The sequence below is a fragment of the Aethalodelphis obliquidens genome, unplaced genomic scaffold (genome assembly GCF_003676395.1).
Source record: "Aethalodelphis obliquidens isolate GAN/ISIS:26980383/991018 unplaced genomic scaffold, ASM367639v1 scaffold56, whole genome shotgun sequence".
Taxonomy (NCBI): Eukaryota; Metazoa; Chordata; class Mammalia; order Artiodactyla; family Delphinidae; genus Aethalodelphis; species Aethalodelphis obliquidens.
In genome coordinates, this window is record NW_020838000.1 from 6,592,717 (window position 1) to 6,607,410 (window position 14,694).

The 14,694-nt window shown below is 39.8% G+C and overlaps 1 protein-coding gene across 1 annotated transcript in view; it reads left to right on the forward strand.

The window, feature by feature from the left end:
• The window catches only part of EFHB (EF-hand domain family member B), a 49,195-nt gene that overhangs the window by 23,683 nt on the left and 10,818 nt on the right, over nt 1-14,694 (forward strand). Inside the window, exons 7-9 of the mRNA XM_027086482.1 lie at nt 5,035-5,118; nt 5,704-5,771; nt 9,769-9,923. Coding sequence (XP_026942283.1) covers nt 5,035-5,118; nt 5,704-5,771; nt 9,769-9,923 — 307 coding nt within the window. The remainder of the gene's footprint in view (nt 1-5,034; nt 5,119-5,703; nt 5,772-9,768; nt 9,924-14,694) is intronic.

Here is a 14,694-nt window from a genome sequence, read left to right on the forward strand (position 1 = left end):
CAATGAACAGATTATCCCCTAGAGCCTTTGGAGGGAATGCAGCCTTGCTGTCACCTTGACCTCAGACTTGTGGTCTCTAGAACTGTGAGAGAATACATTTCTGCTGTTTTAAGCCACAAGTTCATGGGAATTTGTCTAGCACCCACAGGCAACGAATATACCGGGCTTGCATTTCTATACGTCAATGGTGGGAGTGCATTTGCTTTGCTCTCTGCCCTCTTTATTTTTTTAGTTTATAACTTCTTAAAAATTAATTTTTATTGGAGTATAGTGGATTTGCAATGTGTTGGGACTTCCCTGGCCATCCACTCCGAGCTTCCACTGCAGGGGTTGCGGGTTCGATCCCTGGTCAGGGAACTGAGATCCCACATGACGCACAGTGCGGCCAAAAACAAAAACAAAAAAAACAAAAAACAAACCAAAACAAATACAATGTTGCATTACTTTCTGCTGTACAGCAAAGGGAACCAGTCATACATGTACATCTATCCACTCTTTTTTAGATTCTTTTCCCATATAGGTCATTACAGTGTATTGAGTAGAGTTCCTTGTGCTCTACAGTAGGTCCTTGTTGTTTATCTATTTTATATACAGTAGTGTGTATAAGTCAATCCCAATCTTCCAATTTATCCCTCCCCCCCATTCCCCCTTGGTAACCATAAGTTTGTTTTCTACATCTGTGACGTCATTTCTGTTTTGTATATAAGTTCATTTGTACCATTTCTTACACCCTCTGTCCTCTTTAAAGGATACACTGGCCCTCCAAGTTTCCATAGGCCCCCAGGGTGCACACAGAGTTTGCACATTCCCACAGGCACCCACCTGCCTCACTCATTTGCCTGTCTGGTTGCTGAAATAACAGCTCCCAATTATAGAGGCCAAATACTTAGTACTTTATATATGATTAATTTAATCCTACCAAAACCTCTGTGAGGTAGGTGTACTATAATTTTTTTTCAGGGGGGTATGGAAAAGTTTATTCACTGAACCTATCTATGAAACAGAAACAAAATCAGGGACACAGAGAATAGACTGGTGGTTGCCAAGGGGGCAAGAGGGTGGGAGAGGGTAGGATTGGGAGTTTAGGATTAGCAGATGCAAACTGGTATATAGAGAATGGATAAACAACAAGGTCCTACTGTACAGCACAGGGAACTATATTCAACATCCTGTGATAAACCATCACGGAAAAGAATATGAGAAAGAATGTATATATATGCATAACTGAGTCACTTTGCTATACAGCAGACTAACAACACTGTAATTCAACTATACTTCAGGTGTACTATAATTTTTAGCCTTTCCATTTTACCGATGAAGAAACTGAACTACAGAGAAGTGAAATCATTTGCCCAAGATCATGCAACTGAGAAATACTAGGGGTAGGGTTGAAACCCTGGCAATGTGTCGCCAGGGGCTGTCTTTAACCACTACACCAGGGGTATAGACAGTGGATTCTGTGATCACAGGCCTGAAATTTTGATTTCCATTCTTCTCCCACTCCCTTATTGTATGAGTTTCTGATACTTGAATTATTGAAAACAATAATGTTAAAACACAAACACAGAAGAAATTCTTTCAGTATTATACTAAACCCGTACAAGATAGTTTTTCTTTAGGGTATAGAAGAAGAACTTATAAAACAAATATTCATGAATTTATTGCTATTAAAGTTGTTAAAATATACATAAAGGAAAACATGAAGAAATGATTTAAGTATTTCACTAGATATTTATAATTAAATATAACATAGAAATTGACACTTAAAAGAAGGTGACAAATATGGTTTATCCACTTCTGAAAGCTTAGAAATATTAAACCTACTATCCATTTCTTAAAGATATGAAATAAACATATTCACAAGGTGGTCCTTAAGGAGGTCCTAAGAGTAGAGCTTCTGGGTCATTAACAAGCACATATTTGTCAATGATTAGGGATAGTCATAAAAAACCACACTGAATTTATAAAAGCAGGCCATATGCAGGATGCATTTCCCACCAACTTGTCTCTACCCACAAGGAAACATCATTTATGGAACACTGTTGTATTTGATCACTTTCTGTATTTCGAACTTAGTTGGAAAATTATTGCTGAAACGATAGATTCTTTATTCCCTTGATTTGTTGTATTTCAAAAAGGACTCACTGCTTCATTCTTCAGTGTGATTTCTATTATAAACTTAGAGCGAAGTATATTCGTTTACATCTCTTTTTTTTTGTTCCTATTTTCTTCTTTTTTTGTCTTTATTTTTAAATTGAAGAATAGTTGATTTACAATGTTGTGTTAGTTTCAGGTGTACAACAAAGTGATGTATTTATTCATATATATATAAATTTAATCTTTTTCGGATTCTTTTCCATTCTAAGTTATTATAAGATATGCAGTATAGTTCCCTGTGCTATACAAGAACTACTGTATAGCACAGGGCCTACTGTATAGCGCAGGGAACTATAGTCCCTGTTATATATATTGGTTATCTGTTTTATATATAGTAGTGTGTATCTGTTAACCCCAAACTCCTAATTTATCCCTCCTCCACCTTCTTCTTTGGTAACCATTGTTTGTCTTCTATGTCTGTGAGTCTTTTTCTGTTTTGTTTACATCTCATTTTGATATGCACTATTTTAACATAAATTTGTTTCACTCTTAACTTTTGAGAGTTATTAGAGATATATACTTTTTTTTTTTTTTTTTTTTTTGTGGTATGCGGGCCTCTCACTGTTGTGGCCTCTCCCGTGTGGAGCACAGGCTCCGGACACGCAGGCTCAGCGTCCATGTCTCACGGGCCCAGCCGCTCAGCGGCATGTGGGATCTTCCCGGACCGGGGCACGAACCCACGTCCCCTGCATCGGCAGGCGGACTCTCAACCACTGCGCCACCAGGGAAGCCCGAGATATATACTTTTAAGGAATATATTTCCTCCATAAAACTACCTCTATCTATATTCTGTTTATGACCTTTGGTCTGAAGAATCAGTTAGAATGTTGAAATGGGGTGTGTGTGTGGGTGGGTGTATGTGTCTGAATGAAAAAATTGATTGGCACGCAGAGACTTTACTCTGAGCTGGTTAGTGAATACTTTGAGGTGTGTAATGATGTTACAGCTATTGATACTCTGACATACTTGGTTGCTCAGAAATACTTCCCGATTCTCCCAGAAACATAACCCAGGCACTTTTAGGCTGAGAAGCGTAGGCTCCATGACTTAGAATCCTTACCTTTACCATCCAGGCTTGCTCCTAATCATGCCCCTTGGAGCTGGTTTTATTTATTTATTTATTTTTAATTTTTGGCCGCGTTGGGTCTTCGTTGCTGCATGTGGGCTTTCTCTAGCTGCGGCCAGCAGGGGCTACTCTTTGTTGCAGTGCGCGGGCTTCTCATTGAAGTGGCTTCTCTTTGTTGTGGAGCTTGGGCCCTAGGAGCGTGGGCTTCCGGGCTCCGTAGTTGTGGCTGTCGAGCTCTAGAGCGCAGGCTCAGTAGTTGTGGTGCGTGGGCTTAGTTGCTCTGCGGCGTGTGGGATCTTCCTGGACCAGGGCTCGAACCTGTGTCCCCTGTATTGGCAGGTGGATTCTTAACCACTGTGCCACCAGGGAAGTCCTTGGAGCTGGTTTTAGATTGTCAACTTTATTTGTTCAAATTACAGCCCTTAAACTGCCTCTGATTTATTCTGACTTTACCCATATTGTTCTTTTTCTCCCTTTTTGAACTAATGGGAAGTAAATGAAGAAATAAAAGATGAATTACTTTATATTTCATCTTTTGTTTCTCCACAGAGTGTCACTCTTCTCCAGAAATTTATTCAACTCCATATTTCTCCAGTACAGGAAACAGTTTTAAAAGCAAATGGAATCTAAGAGTTTAATGTTCATTGTTTTTAGTCTTAGCAAAACAATAGAGAATTTATTAATTTTAATGTTATTAAATAGCGGTGTTGTAATTTTGCAGTTCTCAAAAGAAATTCTTAGTCATTTAATCACAGTGATAGAAGTAATGAAATCATGTTACAGAAAATTGGCAAAATAAAATCACCCATAATCCTGTCACCTTAATTCAACCTTTATTATCTTTTTAATCTATTTCTTTCTAGTGTGGCTTCCTGTGTTGACTTTTGCATAGCTTTAATCAGAGTGCAATAACATTTTATATCCTGGTTTTTCTTAACTTAACATAAAATAATTTTATATTGCTGTGTATTCTAAATAACCAACATTTTGAATGCACACAAAGTGTGTTCTTGTTAATACGACATAATCACCCTCCAGGATTGAACATTTAGATTCTTTTTTTTTTTCCCCCATCGTAGACAGTGAGGCTACAAGCATTTTTATAAATGTAACTTCTTTTCACACTTAATTATGTGGATTATCTCCTTATGATTGGTTTTCAGATGTGGATAAAAGAGGATGAACATTTTTATGCTTTTTGAATCATGTTACCAAATTATTTCCAAAAGGATTATAGCAATTTGCACTCGCAATCTACAAGTGTTTTACCATACTTTTTGCCAATGTTAGATATTCTCTTTCTCTGTCTCTTGTCTCTCTCTCTCTCTATATATATATATATTTACTTACGTACTATTTAAAAGTGGTACTTTGTTGTTCTTTTATCTTATATTTCTTTTATTACTGGAGAGTATTATAATTTTTCCATATATTTGCTTACTAGATTTGAGTTATTTGTTTATATCCTTTGGTTATTTATTTCTTTTATGCTTACTGTTCCGTTAGCAGTTTTAGGAGTTACACTCATAAGAATGATATTAACTCTTTTTGTTTACTGAAAACAATTTTGTTTGCTTGTCTTATTCTTTAATCAAAATTTTATATTCTATTATAAACTTATCTTTATAATAGAATATACATGATAGAAGAATGAACACATAAAGCTTTCTTTTTAGCATATAATTTCTTTTGAAACTGGATTTATTTTGTGATGGCCCAAATGATACTATGGTATTCCTCACCATATGTATATTTGGTAGCCAAGAATACTTTAGGTAATACAGATACCTGACAATTTTCTAATTTTATAGGAAAAGAGGAGCTAAGGTTGTATCCAAGAGAGTTGATGATTTCAAAGAAAAATTTCAACATAAACTTGGAAGAACTTTAGATCCGTAAGTTCATGATTAACTTAGAATTGAAAATGTTTTTGGATCAAATTTACAAACTACTCTTGTGGTAAATTTTGGTTTGTGTTCTATTAGGTTCTATCAATTAAATAAGAATCATCCTTTTGTGTTAATCAGGGAACTCTTATTAGCCTCTATAGCGCTTGGGGTTCCAGGAAAGTACTGAGTCTCCAGAATGGACAGGGCCTTTGGAGAACAGGGTGGAAGAATTTTGTGTAAAGCTTATTTCTGAGATCTCAGAAATTTAACTTATTGCATTATATTTTCCTCTCTCTTCCTTGTCCCCGCCCCTCCATGTATATGTATGTACTTCCATAATTCTGCTTTGAGTATGTTCTGTTTTTTCTTCTTCAGTCTGGACTTTTTCACTGGAAGCCAGTGAAAGCATTCAGCCATTGCTAATGCGAGTGGGAGATTAGGAAAAAGATCTGTTGGAGAACTTCTGTTTGATTCTCATAGTTTGGTTATAGGAGAAAATATAGGCGATAAAAAAAAAAGGCAAACATATTTTAAATTCCAGGGATGCCATGTGGTGGGAATTTTCACTAAAAGATTTGTTTTCTTTGATAGCATTGCAGAAACAATGAATGTTCCCCCAGACCACATATTTGGGGCTTGTCTCCGTCCTGATGATTATGGTAAATATACAAACTTTCTTCTTAAAAAACAAACAACAAAATCCCCCCCACCCCCCAAATCATGCAGTTAAGTTCACCATCTCCTTCTCTCAAAGCTTCTAATTTTAATGGCTTAAAATATTACATTAACATTAAAGAGAACAATTTGTAGCACAAGAAAGAAACAAAATTTTCATATTATATTTGAAATAGGAACAGTTTAAAGCCCTTGTAATGAATTCCTTAAGTGTATTTAAGGCTCAGAATTTTATTTAGAAAATAAATAAGGCCTGTATTAAACAAGCCAAAGTGAAGTGAGGCAGCTTTTTAATGAATTCCAATATTGTACTAGGCCCTTGTTACTCAAAATGTGGTTGCAGATGGGCAGTGTTGGTGGCCCCTGCAAGGTTCTTAGAAATGCAGAATCTCAGGCTCCACCCCAGACCTACTGAATCAGAAACTGCAACATTCCCAGATGAACTGTAGGGACATTCAAGTTCCAGAAAGCACTGTACTCTACAACCACATACTTAAGAACCACTCTTCCCACCAGCCAATCAATTAATCAACCTATAAAGTGGTAGAAGAAAATTCCCAGGATTTTTGTCTTTAGTGCTAAGGGATCTAAACAGCAGACTTCCAAAGGGAAAACTCTGCCAAAACTTATCAGGATTGGGCTGTATTTTACTGGTTTTCAAAATACAGTCTGCAGTCTACCTGCATTAAAATCACCCAGAGAATTGATTAAATATGCAGGTTCCTGGGACCCATGCTCATATATTCTCATGTACACTAAACTTTAAGAACTGCTACTAAAAATGTGTTAAAGTCCACTCACTGACAAATAAAATAAATATTTACTGAGCTTCTGCAACATGGTGTTTCAGAGCACCATGAATCACCACATTAGGGGATTATATTTTGGTTCTGTTTCTAGATCCACTGTTACATGTTTTTTTTTTTTTTTTTTTTTTCACTGTTACATGTTTAATGGGTGCCTGCCCATCTTAGAGGCTCTTCATACCTCTAGAAGCAGGTAAGGGATGATTTAGGAAATCCATCAGCCTGAAATACAAGTAGATAATCATTCTCAGCTGCCTCCTTGAGGGCAGGTTCATGCTGGTTGGTGCCCCATCTTGCTGTCTGTTGGATTCTTGGGGTCTAGCGCACAGTACATTGTTTTCCCCGGTATCTATAGCATGAATCAATGTATCTAACACATAGTTTATCATGTTGACAATTAGGCAACATTGACAACTTTCCTAATAGTTGAGCTACATTACCCTTAGAAGTTGAATGATAAGATAGAGCTATAAAGTGAAAAGGAAGGACACTGACATTAATAGTTTAAAAAATGTGTCAGTATCGGCCTTGGCACCGTACGGCGTAACTGTGTGAGGGGACTGTCAGCCCTCTCTAGACTCTTTTCCTGGAGCTCATGGATGGACACAGATTAACCCCAGTGGCCTTTTGTGACTACTGTTGGGGTTAACTAGCAGCATCTATTCCGTGGAAAGCTTCAGGGTCTGCCTGCTTCCGAGAACATATTGGTTTCTTTACTGGGCCTGGATTGCTCCCTTACCCTTACTTAGGGAAAGAAAGGCAACTGCACAAAGAATGCCTCATCCCTCAGGCCTGGGGTTGTTGGTTATGTTACGATGCTTCCAGGAAGTGTGCAAGGGCTGTGTCCAGCTCCCAGAATGCACCAGGACAGAGGCGATGTGGAGGAGAATCTGGCTCCCAGAATGCACCAGGGCAGAGGCAATGTGGAGGAGAATCCGGCTCCCAGAATGCACCAGGGCAGATGCGATGTGGAGGAGAATCATAGGCAGTAGTGCATCATGAGAATTGGTAGCAGGCAGGGTGCAACTGAGGAGCAGGTGTGGCTTTTCTGATGTCCCTGGCGTGGTAGCAAGGTCATGGGTCTCTCTCTTAGGGCCACAGCTTGTACTCCTGATTTCAGCTCTTTAGTGGTGGCTCTTGAGTAGTTGTCAGTGATTTGACATGAGCTTCATAAATATTCTCTCAGGGCCAGGCCAGAAGAGGGTATCAGCGTACCTCTCATCCACTAGGCAGTCATACCTGGTAGAGTTGTGGTGGGAAAACCAGGTAGAGTTGGAGATACAACCATTCAAATGGTTATTTTTGGATGTTAATGGAGAGTGAAGGCCTCTGAAGATAAAAAAAACTCAACCAAGAGCCATCTTGTGGAAGAGCCGGGGTGGGGTCCTTATACAGAGAAGCCCCCCCAGAGGGTTGACATCAGGGGAAGAAATGTGGAAGAGGAAAGGAAGCCACACTTATGTGTCAAAAATCACCCCTAATCACTTTGATTTCCTCTCGCAGAGCCTTACTTGGGTTTTGCCTACGTTAGGATGGTCTGATAATAGCTGACCCCGTTTCAGATGATCTTGTTCTGAGGCACTTGGCCAGTTCCTGGAACCAGCACTGGTTGTGGGCTTTTCACCCATACTTAGGGTCTACCCTTAGAAAGAAGGCTTTTGTCCGAATATGCAGGATTAACTCCTGATTTTATAATAAACTTAGAGGTGCTACGAGTACCTATTAAAAAAGACCCTTGACAGAGCCTAATAATATAGGGCCTTGTACAAAGTAGGTGTGAATATTAGTTGCCTTGAACTGCAACCAATGTTGCAATTTATTTTTTTTCAATTTTTAAAAATTGAAGTATAGTTGATTTACAATGTTGTGTTAATTTCTGCGGTACAGCAAAGTTTTACATACATATACATATACATTAAAAAAATTGTTCTCCTTTATGGTTTATCATAGGCTGTTGAATATACTGCCCTGTGCTCTATAGTAGGACTTTGTTGTTTATCCATTCTATATATAATAGTTTGCATCTGCTAACCCCAAACTCCCAATCCTTCCCTCCCCCAACCCCTTACCCCCTTGTCAACCACCAGTCTGTTCTCTATGTTTGTGATTCTGTTTCTGTTTCATAGATAGGTTCACTTGTGTCATATTTTAAATTCCACATATAAGTGATATCGTATGGGATTTGTCTTTCTCCTTCTGACATACTTCACTTAGTATGATCCTCTGTAGTTGCATCCATCAATGTTGAAATTTAAATTAACCTACCCAGGATATCACAGCCAACTGCCAGCATGACCCCGTCGCAAGAAAGCAGGAAGGGAGGGGTATAGGCCAGGGGAAAAAGAACAGAGGCAGAAGGTTTCTTCTGGTGACATCCACCAAGCCGTCACATCTGAAGCAACATGGTCAACTCTGGTCTGATCTGTGTCACCATTAACATCCAAGCAATGGGGTTTAGAGGTAGTGTATTTGTACTTCCTTTGTGTCATAATTCAGGAAAGTTCCTTTAAGTCATGAAAGAAAAGTGGAAGCAAGGGCTGGGGGTGGCAGTGGCAGCAGGTGGATTGGAGGGGTTATTACTCGGGGTTGTGGGTCAGGACTCACTTAGTGGACTGTGAATGGAGGTCTCCTGTGCTAGTAATAGTGTAGGGGAAGCAGGACAGAAATGGGGACTTGGTGTGCAGACTTAAGGCAGACTGGAAACTCACATTAGGAAGGAGTAGGGAACTTGTGTCCAGTTTTTACAAGGTTTCCCAGATGTTTGGTCAACCCTGAGGCACACAGAATGACCCCCACGTGGAATCAGCCCCAGCTTTCAGATCCTCAGCCTTGTAGACAAATGTCTGCAAAGAGGGTGTCAGGCAAGGACTTTGTTGTCTTAGGAAAGGATTTGACAGCTGAGTGGGCTCATGATTCCCCCATAAAATTCATTTTTTCAGATTTTTTTTCATTGAGCAAAGAAGTCGCATAAAGCAGAAGTATTCATTTTTATCAATTACTTTGTACTTTTTTTTTTATACAAAAGAATTTTCTGTCATGATGCATAATAGTATTGGAGTTAGGTTTTTTCATTCACAGAAGTCGCTAGATCTCTCTCTGTTTTAGTTAGTGTGGGAATAATTGTGACAGACTTTAAATTCAGATAAAAGACTTTTTTTCCCCCTCTCTTCAATAGGAGCTGGTGATCTCATCCACAGAAGACTTCCGGGAGAATATCTCCGAGGCAAGGACAGACAGAGAGCCCTGGTTGCAGCAGTGCGACATCACTTAAAGAAAGTTAACTACCAAAACTTTGACACTTTGTTGTCAGCCTTCAGACACTATGACAAGGCCAGTAGTAAAGTGAAGCTTTTTTGGTCTACGCTTGGGCTTACAGGTCCCAGCAGGCTGGTGTAGATCAGGATCAAGTCCGATCCACCACCTGTTTTTGTAAATAGTTTTACATGCCTATATTTTAAAAAATTGGGGTGCATGTATCTCTTTGAATTCGAGTTTTCTTTGGATATATGCTCAGGAGTGGGATTGCTGGATCATATGCATGCCCGTTTGTTTTAAGTATTGTCCACGGCTGCTTTCGCAACTACACATGCAGAGAGACTGAATGGCTTGCAAAACCTATGATATCTACTTTTTAGCCCTTGACAGAAAATGTTTGCTGGAGTAGACCTGCGTTGTCAAAATGTGGTTCTTTCACCATCGTCAGTATCACTTGGCAACATGCTAGAGATGCACGTCCTAAGGCCCACCCCAGACCTCCTGAATTAGGAACTCGGGGTTGGGGTCTAGCAATTGTGTTTTAACAAGCTTTTCAGTGATTCTGATGCAGGCTAAGGTTTGAGAACCACTGTTACAGATCATTAAACTAGCGTGTGCTGGGAGCCTGGGGGATGGACAGTCTCTGCCTCACTCTGAATGTGTACACACGGTACTGTCAGTCTGGTCCAAGTCAAGCTTAGAATGCTCTCCCCTGGGCACCAGGTGTGGTTTCAGTTTTGAGAGTAAGATCACTCAATTTTCAAGCTCCTCTAAATTTTATTCTTTGATCAAGTCAGATCAACCCAGGGCTGCATAATTACCTGACATCATTTTAGGCCATTACAGGATTTACCAAGCTGCACAGCGCCTTAGGCTTGCACTAAGGAACGCTACTACACAAACAGTTTGTGAAACGTGGCACATTTTTTATTAGTACGCCCACATGGCTGTTATTTATTTTTGTCACACGCATCCTCTTTATAAGGAAACCCAGTCTTTCTAAAACACATAACTGTGCTTTGTCTAGGTGTCTGGTTTGTTTTTGCGTCATGTACAGCATGACTTTGGACCAATAGTGCATACCTTTTTGACTTGGCTGCCAGGAAGCTCAGAGCCAATACAGAGAAACACATCTAGTTTGTGAAGGTGATCTTATAGCATACATTTTGTGCACTCTTTTTATTTCAGGTTTCATCTTATTTTAGTCCAACTTTATTTTCTCTTTGCCCTGATTTCCTCACTTTTTTTGACTCTCATTGTACTTCTTTTTCTAGGCAGCCTCAAACCGTTTTAGAATGAGTCTAACATAAACAAATAAAAGCTCATAAATAAACCCGTGATGATGTAGAGCATCATAATCTTGATAGGAGAAGAAAAGAAAGAGCAGAATAATTTTAGTTCATCTCAAAAGGAAAAAAAGATAATATTCTTATCTCCATTCCAATGTTGAGTACAGTTTTAGAAAAGTGACACCTCACAATTTTTATCTTATGAAAAAATCTTGATCACTCATTGGCTAATTCATTTTAAGCCCATGAGTTTTATCTGATTTTAGATTAGGGGCCTGTGTACCTGTGATGTACTGGTGAATAAAAAGTGGGTTAAATACCTCAGTTAAGTTTGTACTAATTATGTCGGGACAAACACCAATCAGTCATCAACGACATTTCTCACAAAGTTGTGTTTAAAGAAAATGTAAGTATTCAACTGTTTCTCTGGTTTTTAGTAGAGACCGATTGCTATTTACAGGTAATTTAAAAATTATTCTTCAGAATTAAATTACTTAAGCAAAAACAAGTTATATATATATATATATATATATATATATATATAATTTATTTATTTATTTATTTTGCGGTATGCGGGCCTCTCACTATTGTGGCCTCTCCGGTTGCGGAGCACAGGCTCCGGACGCGCAGGCTCAGTGGCCCTGGCTCACGGGCCCAGCCGCTCCGCGGCACGTGGGATCTTCCCAGACTGGGGCACGAACCCGCGTCCCCTGCATAGGCAGGCGAACTCTCAACCACTGCGCCACCAGGGAAGCCCGTAAATAGTTAACTTTTAATATGTACAATGTAGTGCTCAGTGCCCTTGAGGAGCTTTTTTTTCCTGAGTGGGTAATAAGATGTGGGTCTTCCTAGTACAGCTGTAGGATTGTTTTTGATGATTAGAATCTTATACTGTTGAATGCCCAGATTTAATTTAATTGAAAAGCAAAACAAAACAGAACAAATAAACTGTGATTTCCTAAATGACTCTTCTTGGCTTAGAGGATTAATTCTGTTATTTGTTGAACACTCACAGCACATCAAACATTATCCCAGATAACATGCAGGCTTTTAACTCAGGGAACTTAAAATCTAAAGGGTGGGGGAAATAAAGACTCATCATGTCCAAGAATGGTCACAGCAGAGTCTCACATTTTCAAAATAGGTATATATAATTCCAACTCCTTTTATTCTGCCTATTATCCAGGAAGTAGCTGAGATGGGATGATTCCTTCTGGGGGACAGTTGCATTCATTGACAAAACTGGTTTACTAAGACGTGTGAGCAAGGCTGTTCCCAAGCTCAGTAATACCAGACTGCTGTGGATGGTTGGGGGCAGAAAAGGTTCAGTGAATACCTTGACTAATAGCTCATTGTTGAGTAGCATTTGTGCTATAAGTCACACCACTGTCAGACCGAAAGTGGTCCAGAAAGCAAAGCACGTGACTCAGATGACTTGCACGGGCCACACTTTTGTGTCTGGAGCTGGCTCATTGGACTCAAATAGTGATTCTATAACTTGAAAATGTGTCAACAGAGAGATGCACCATCAATAGCTCTGAGTGGAGACAAAGGTTCGTGTAGTCAGTATGCCAGGAGCATGGGGCAATGCCTTGTGTGTGATGTGTCCTCCCTCACCATGAGACAAATGGGTCAGCTTGTGGCAGGAGTCACACGTTAGGCATGTGGTGGTAGCCTCTGCCTCAGAAACGTCGACTGCTTTTTTGGCACTTTGACTAATGGTGCGTGTATTGTCGTGTCTGCTACAAGGATGGATCCAAGCAGCGATGGTGCAACCTGGGTGGTGCAGGCTCAATCCAAAGCTTGATTCCTGTCATCCACATCGGAGGACGGACCCTTATCCTGGGCAACTATGTGAATTACCTGGATGGTTCACTCAGCAGCCATGATTTGTTTCCATAGTTTCTTTTTTCTTTTTTTTATTGGAGTACAGTTGATTTATAATATATTAGTTTCAGGTGTACAGCAAAGTGAGTCAGTTATACATATACATATATCCACACTTTTTGTTTTAGATTCTTTCCCCATGTAGGTCATTACAGAGTATTGAGTAGAGTTCCCTGTGCTATACAGCAGGTTCTTATTAGTTATCTATTTTATATATAGTACTGTGTATATGTCAATCCCAATCTCCCAATTTATCCTTCCCCCCCATTCCCTGGTAACCATAAGTTTGTTTTCTACATTCGTGATGCTATTTCTGTTTTGTAAATAAGTTCATTTGTACCCCCTTCTTTTTTAGATCCACATATAAGCAATATCATATGATATTTGTCTTTCTGTGTCTGATTTATGTCACTCAGTATGACAATCTCTAGGTCCATCCATGTTGCTGCAAATGGCATTATTTTGTTCGTTTTTATTCCATTGTATATATGTAGCACATCTTCTTTATCCATTCCTCTGTTGATCCATAGTTTTCTGTCTCAAAAAGAGGTGTCTTTAATCTTCCAATCTGTAGTGGTCTTTTTAAAAATTTTTAAAATTTAAAAATTTTTAATTTTCTATATTTTTGGCCATGCCGGGCGGCATGTGGGGTCTTAGTTCCCCAACCAGGGATCGAACCTATGCCCCTTGCATTGGAAGCATGGAGTCCTAACCACTGGACTACCAGGGAAGTCCCCAGTCTGTAGTTTTCCAAGTGGCAACCAAGCACGCAGGCCATTGGCAACAGTCCAAGAGTCAGTAAAAATATAACAGATTCATCAATGGCAGTATTGGCCGGAGCTGTGAGAATAACCTTGAGTTCTGCCCACTGAGTAGAGTGACTATGCCCTTTTTTGGTCCTTAGCTCTTACTGAGGTTGAAAGCCACAGCAGACCAGTGAAGACCACTGGGTTTCAGGTTAGTGAACCAGGCCCAGTGGCTCTTAGTGGTGAAATCATTATTCATAGAGACTTGCAGCTCAAAGGGGTCATGAGGGTTGAGGGGCCCCAAAGGTACTAGCATTCTCTCCACATGGCTTCTCTTGATCATAAGTGCCTGAACATTCATAAGACAGGTATGGAAAGCATCAATATCAATTGACACACCCAGCAGTGGAAGCCACAGAAGTAATATATTGTTAACTTTCCTTCTCCACTTTGAACAAACCCTGCCCAAAAGCCACCAGCTGATTCCTGACGTCTCTTCTTGCTGCACACTCGGTACGGTGATGACTTTGGCACCCATAGCCAATGAAGCCGTAGTGGTTTCAGTCTCCACCCCCCGAAGTTCCACAACATACTGGGATAGATACTTGTGGCCTGTGAGCCCCCTTGGGGACAAGGAGATCTTGTCCCATACCTGGTCCTCCTTAGAACAGTTGAGGTTGGGGTATGGGGGGAGGGAAACGTCAAGGCTGCAGAGGCAGGGGTGGCTCCGTACCCAGTGAATAAGAAGCATTTTCTTTCATCATCGCCACCATCTTTTTCAGATTTGGGGACCCTCGATTCAACAGCCCACCACCCCACCTTTGCTTTTCAGTTAGGGGTGTGGGGCTCGTAGTTTTGGTTGACTTGGGCTGGCAGCAGAGACTTTCATAAAGCAGTCTACTTTTTTTTTTTTTTTTTTTTTTT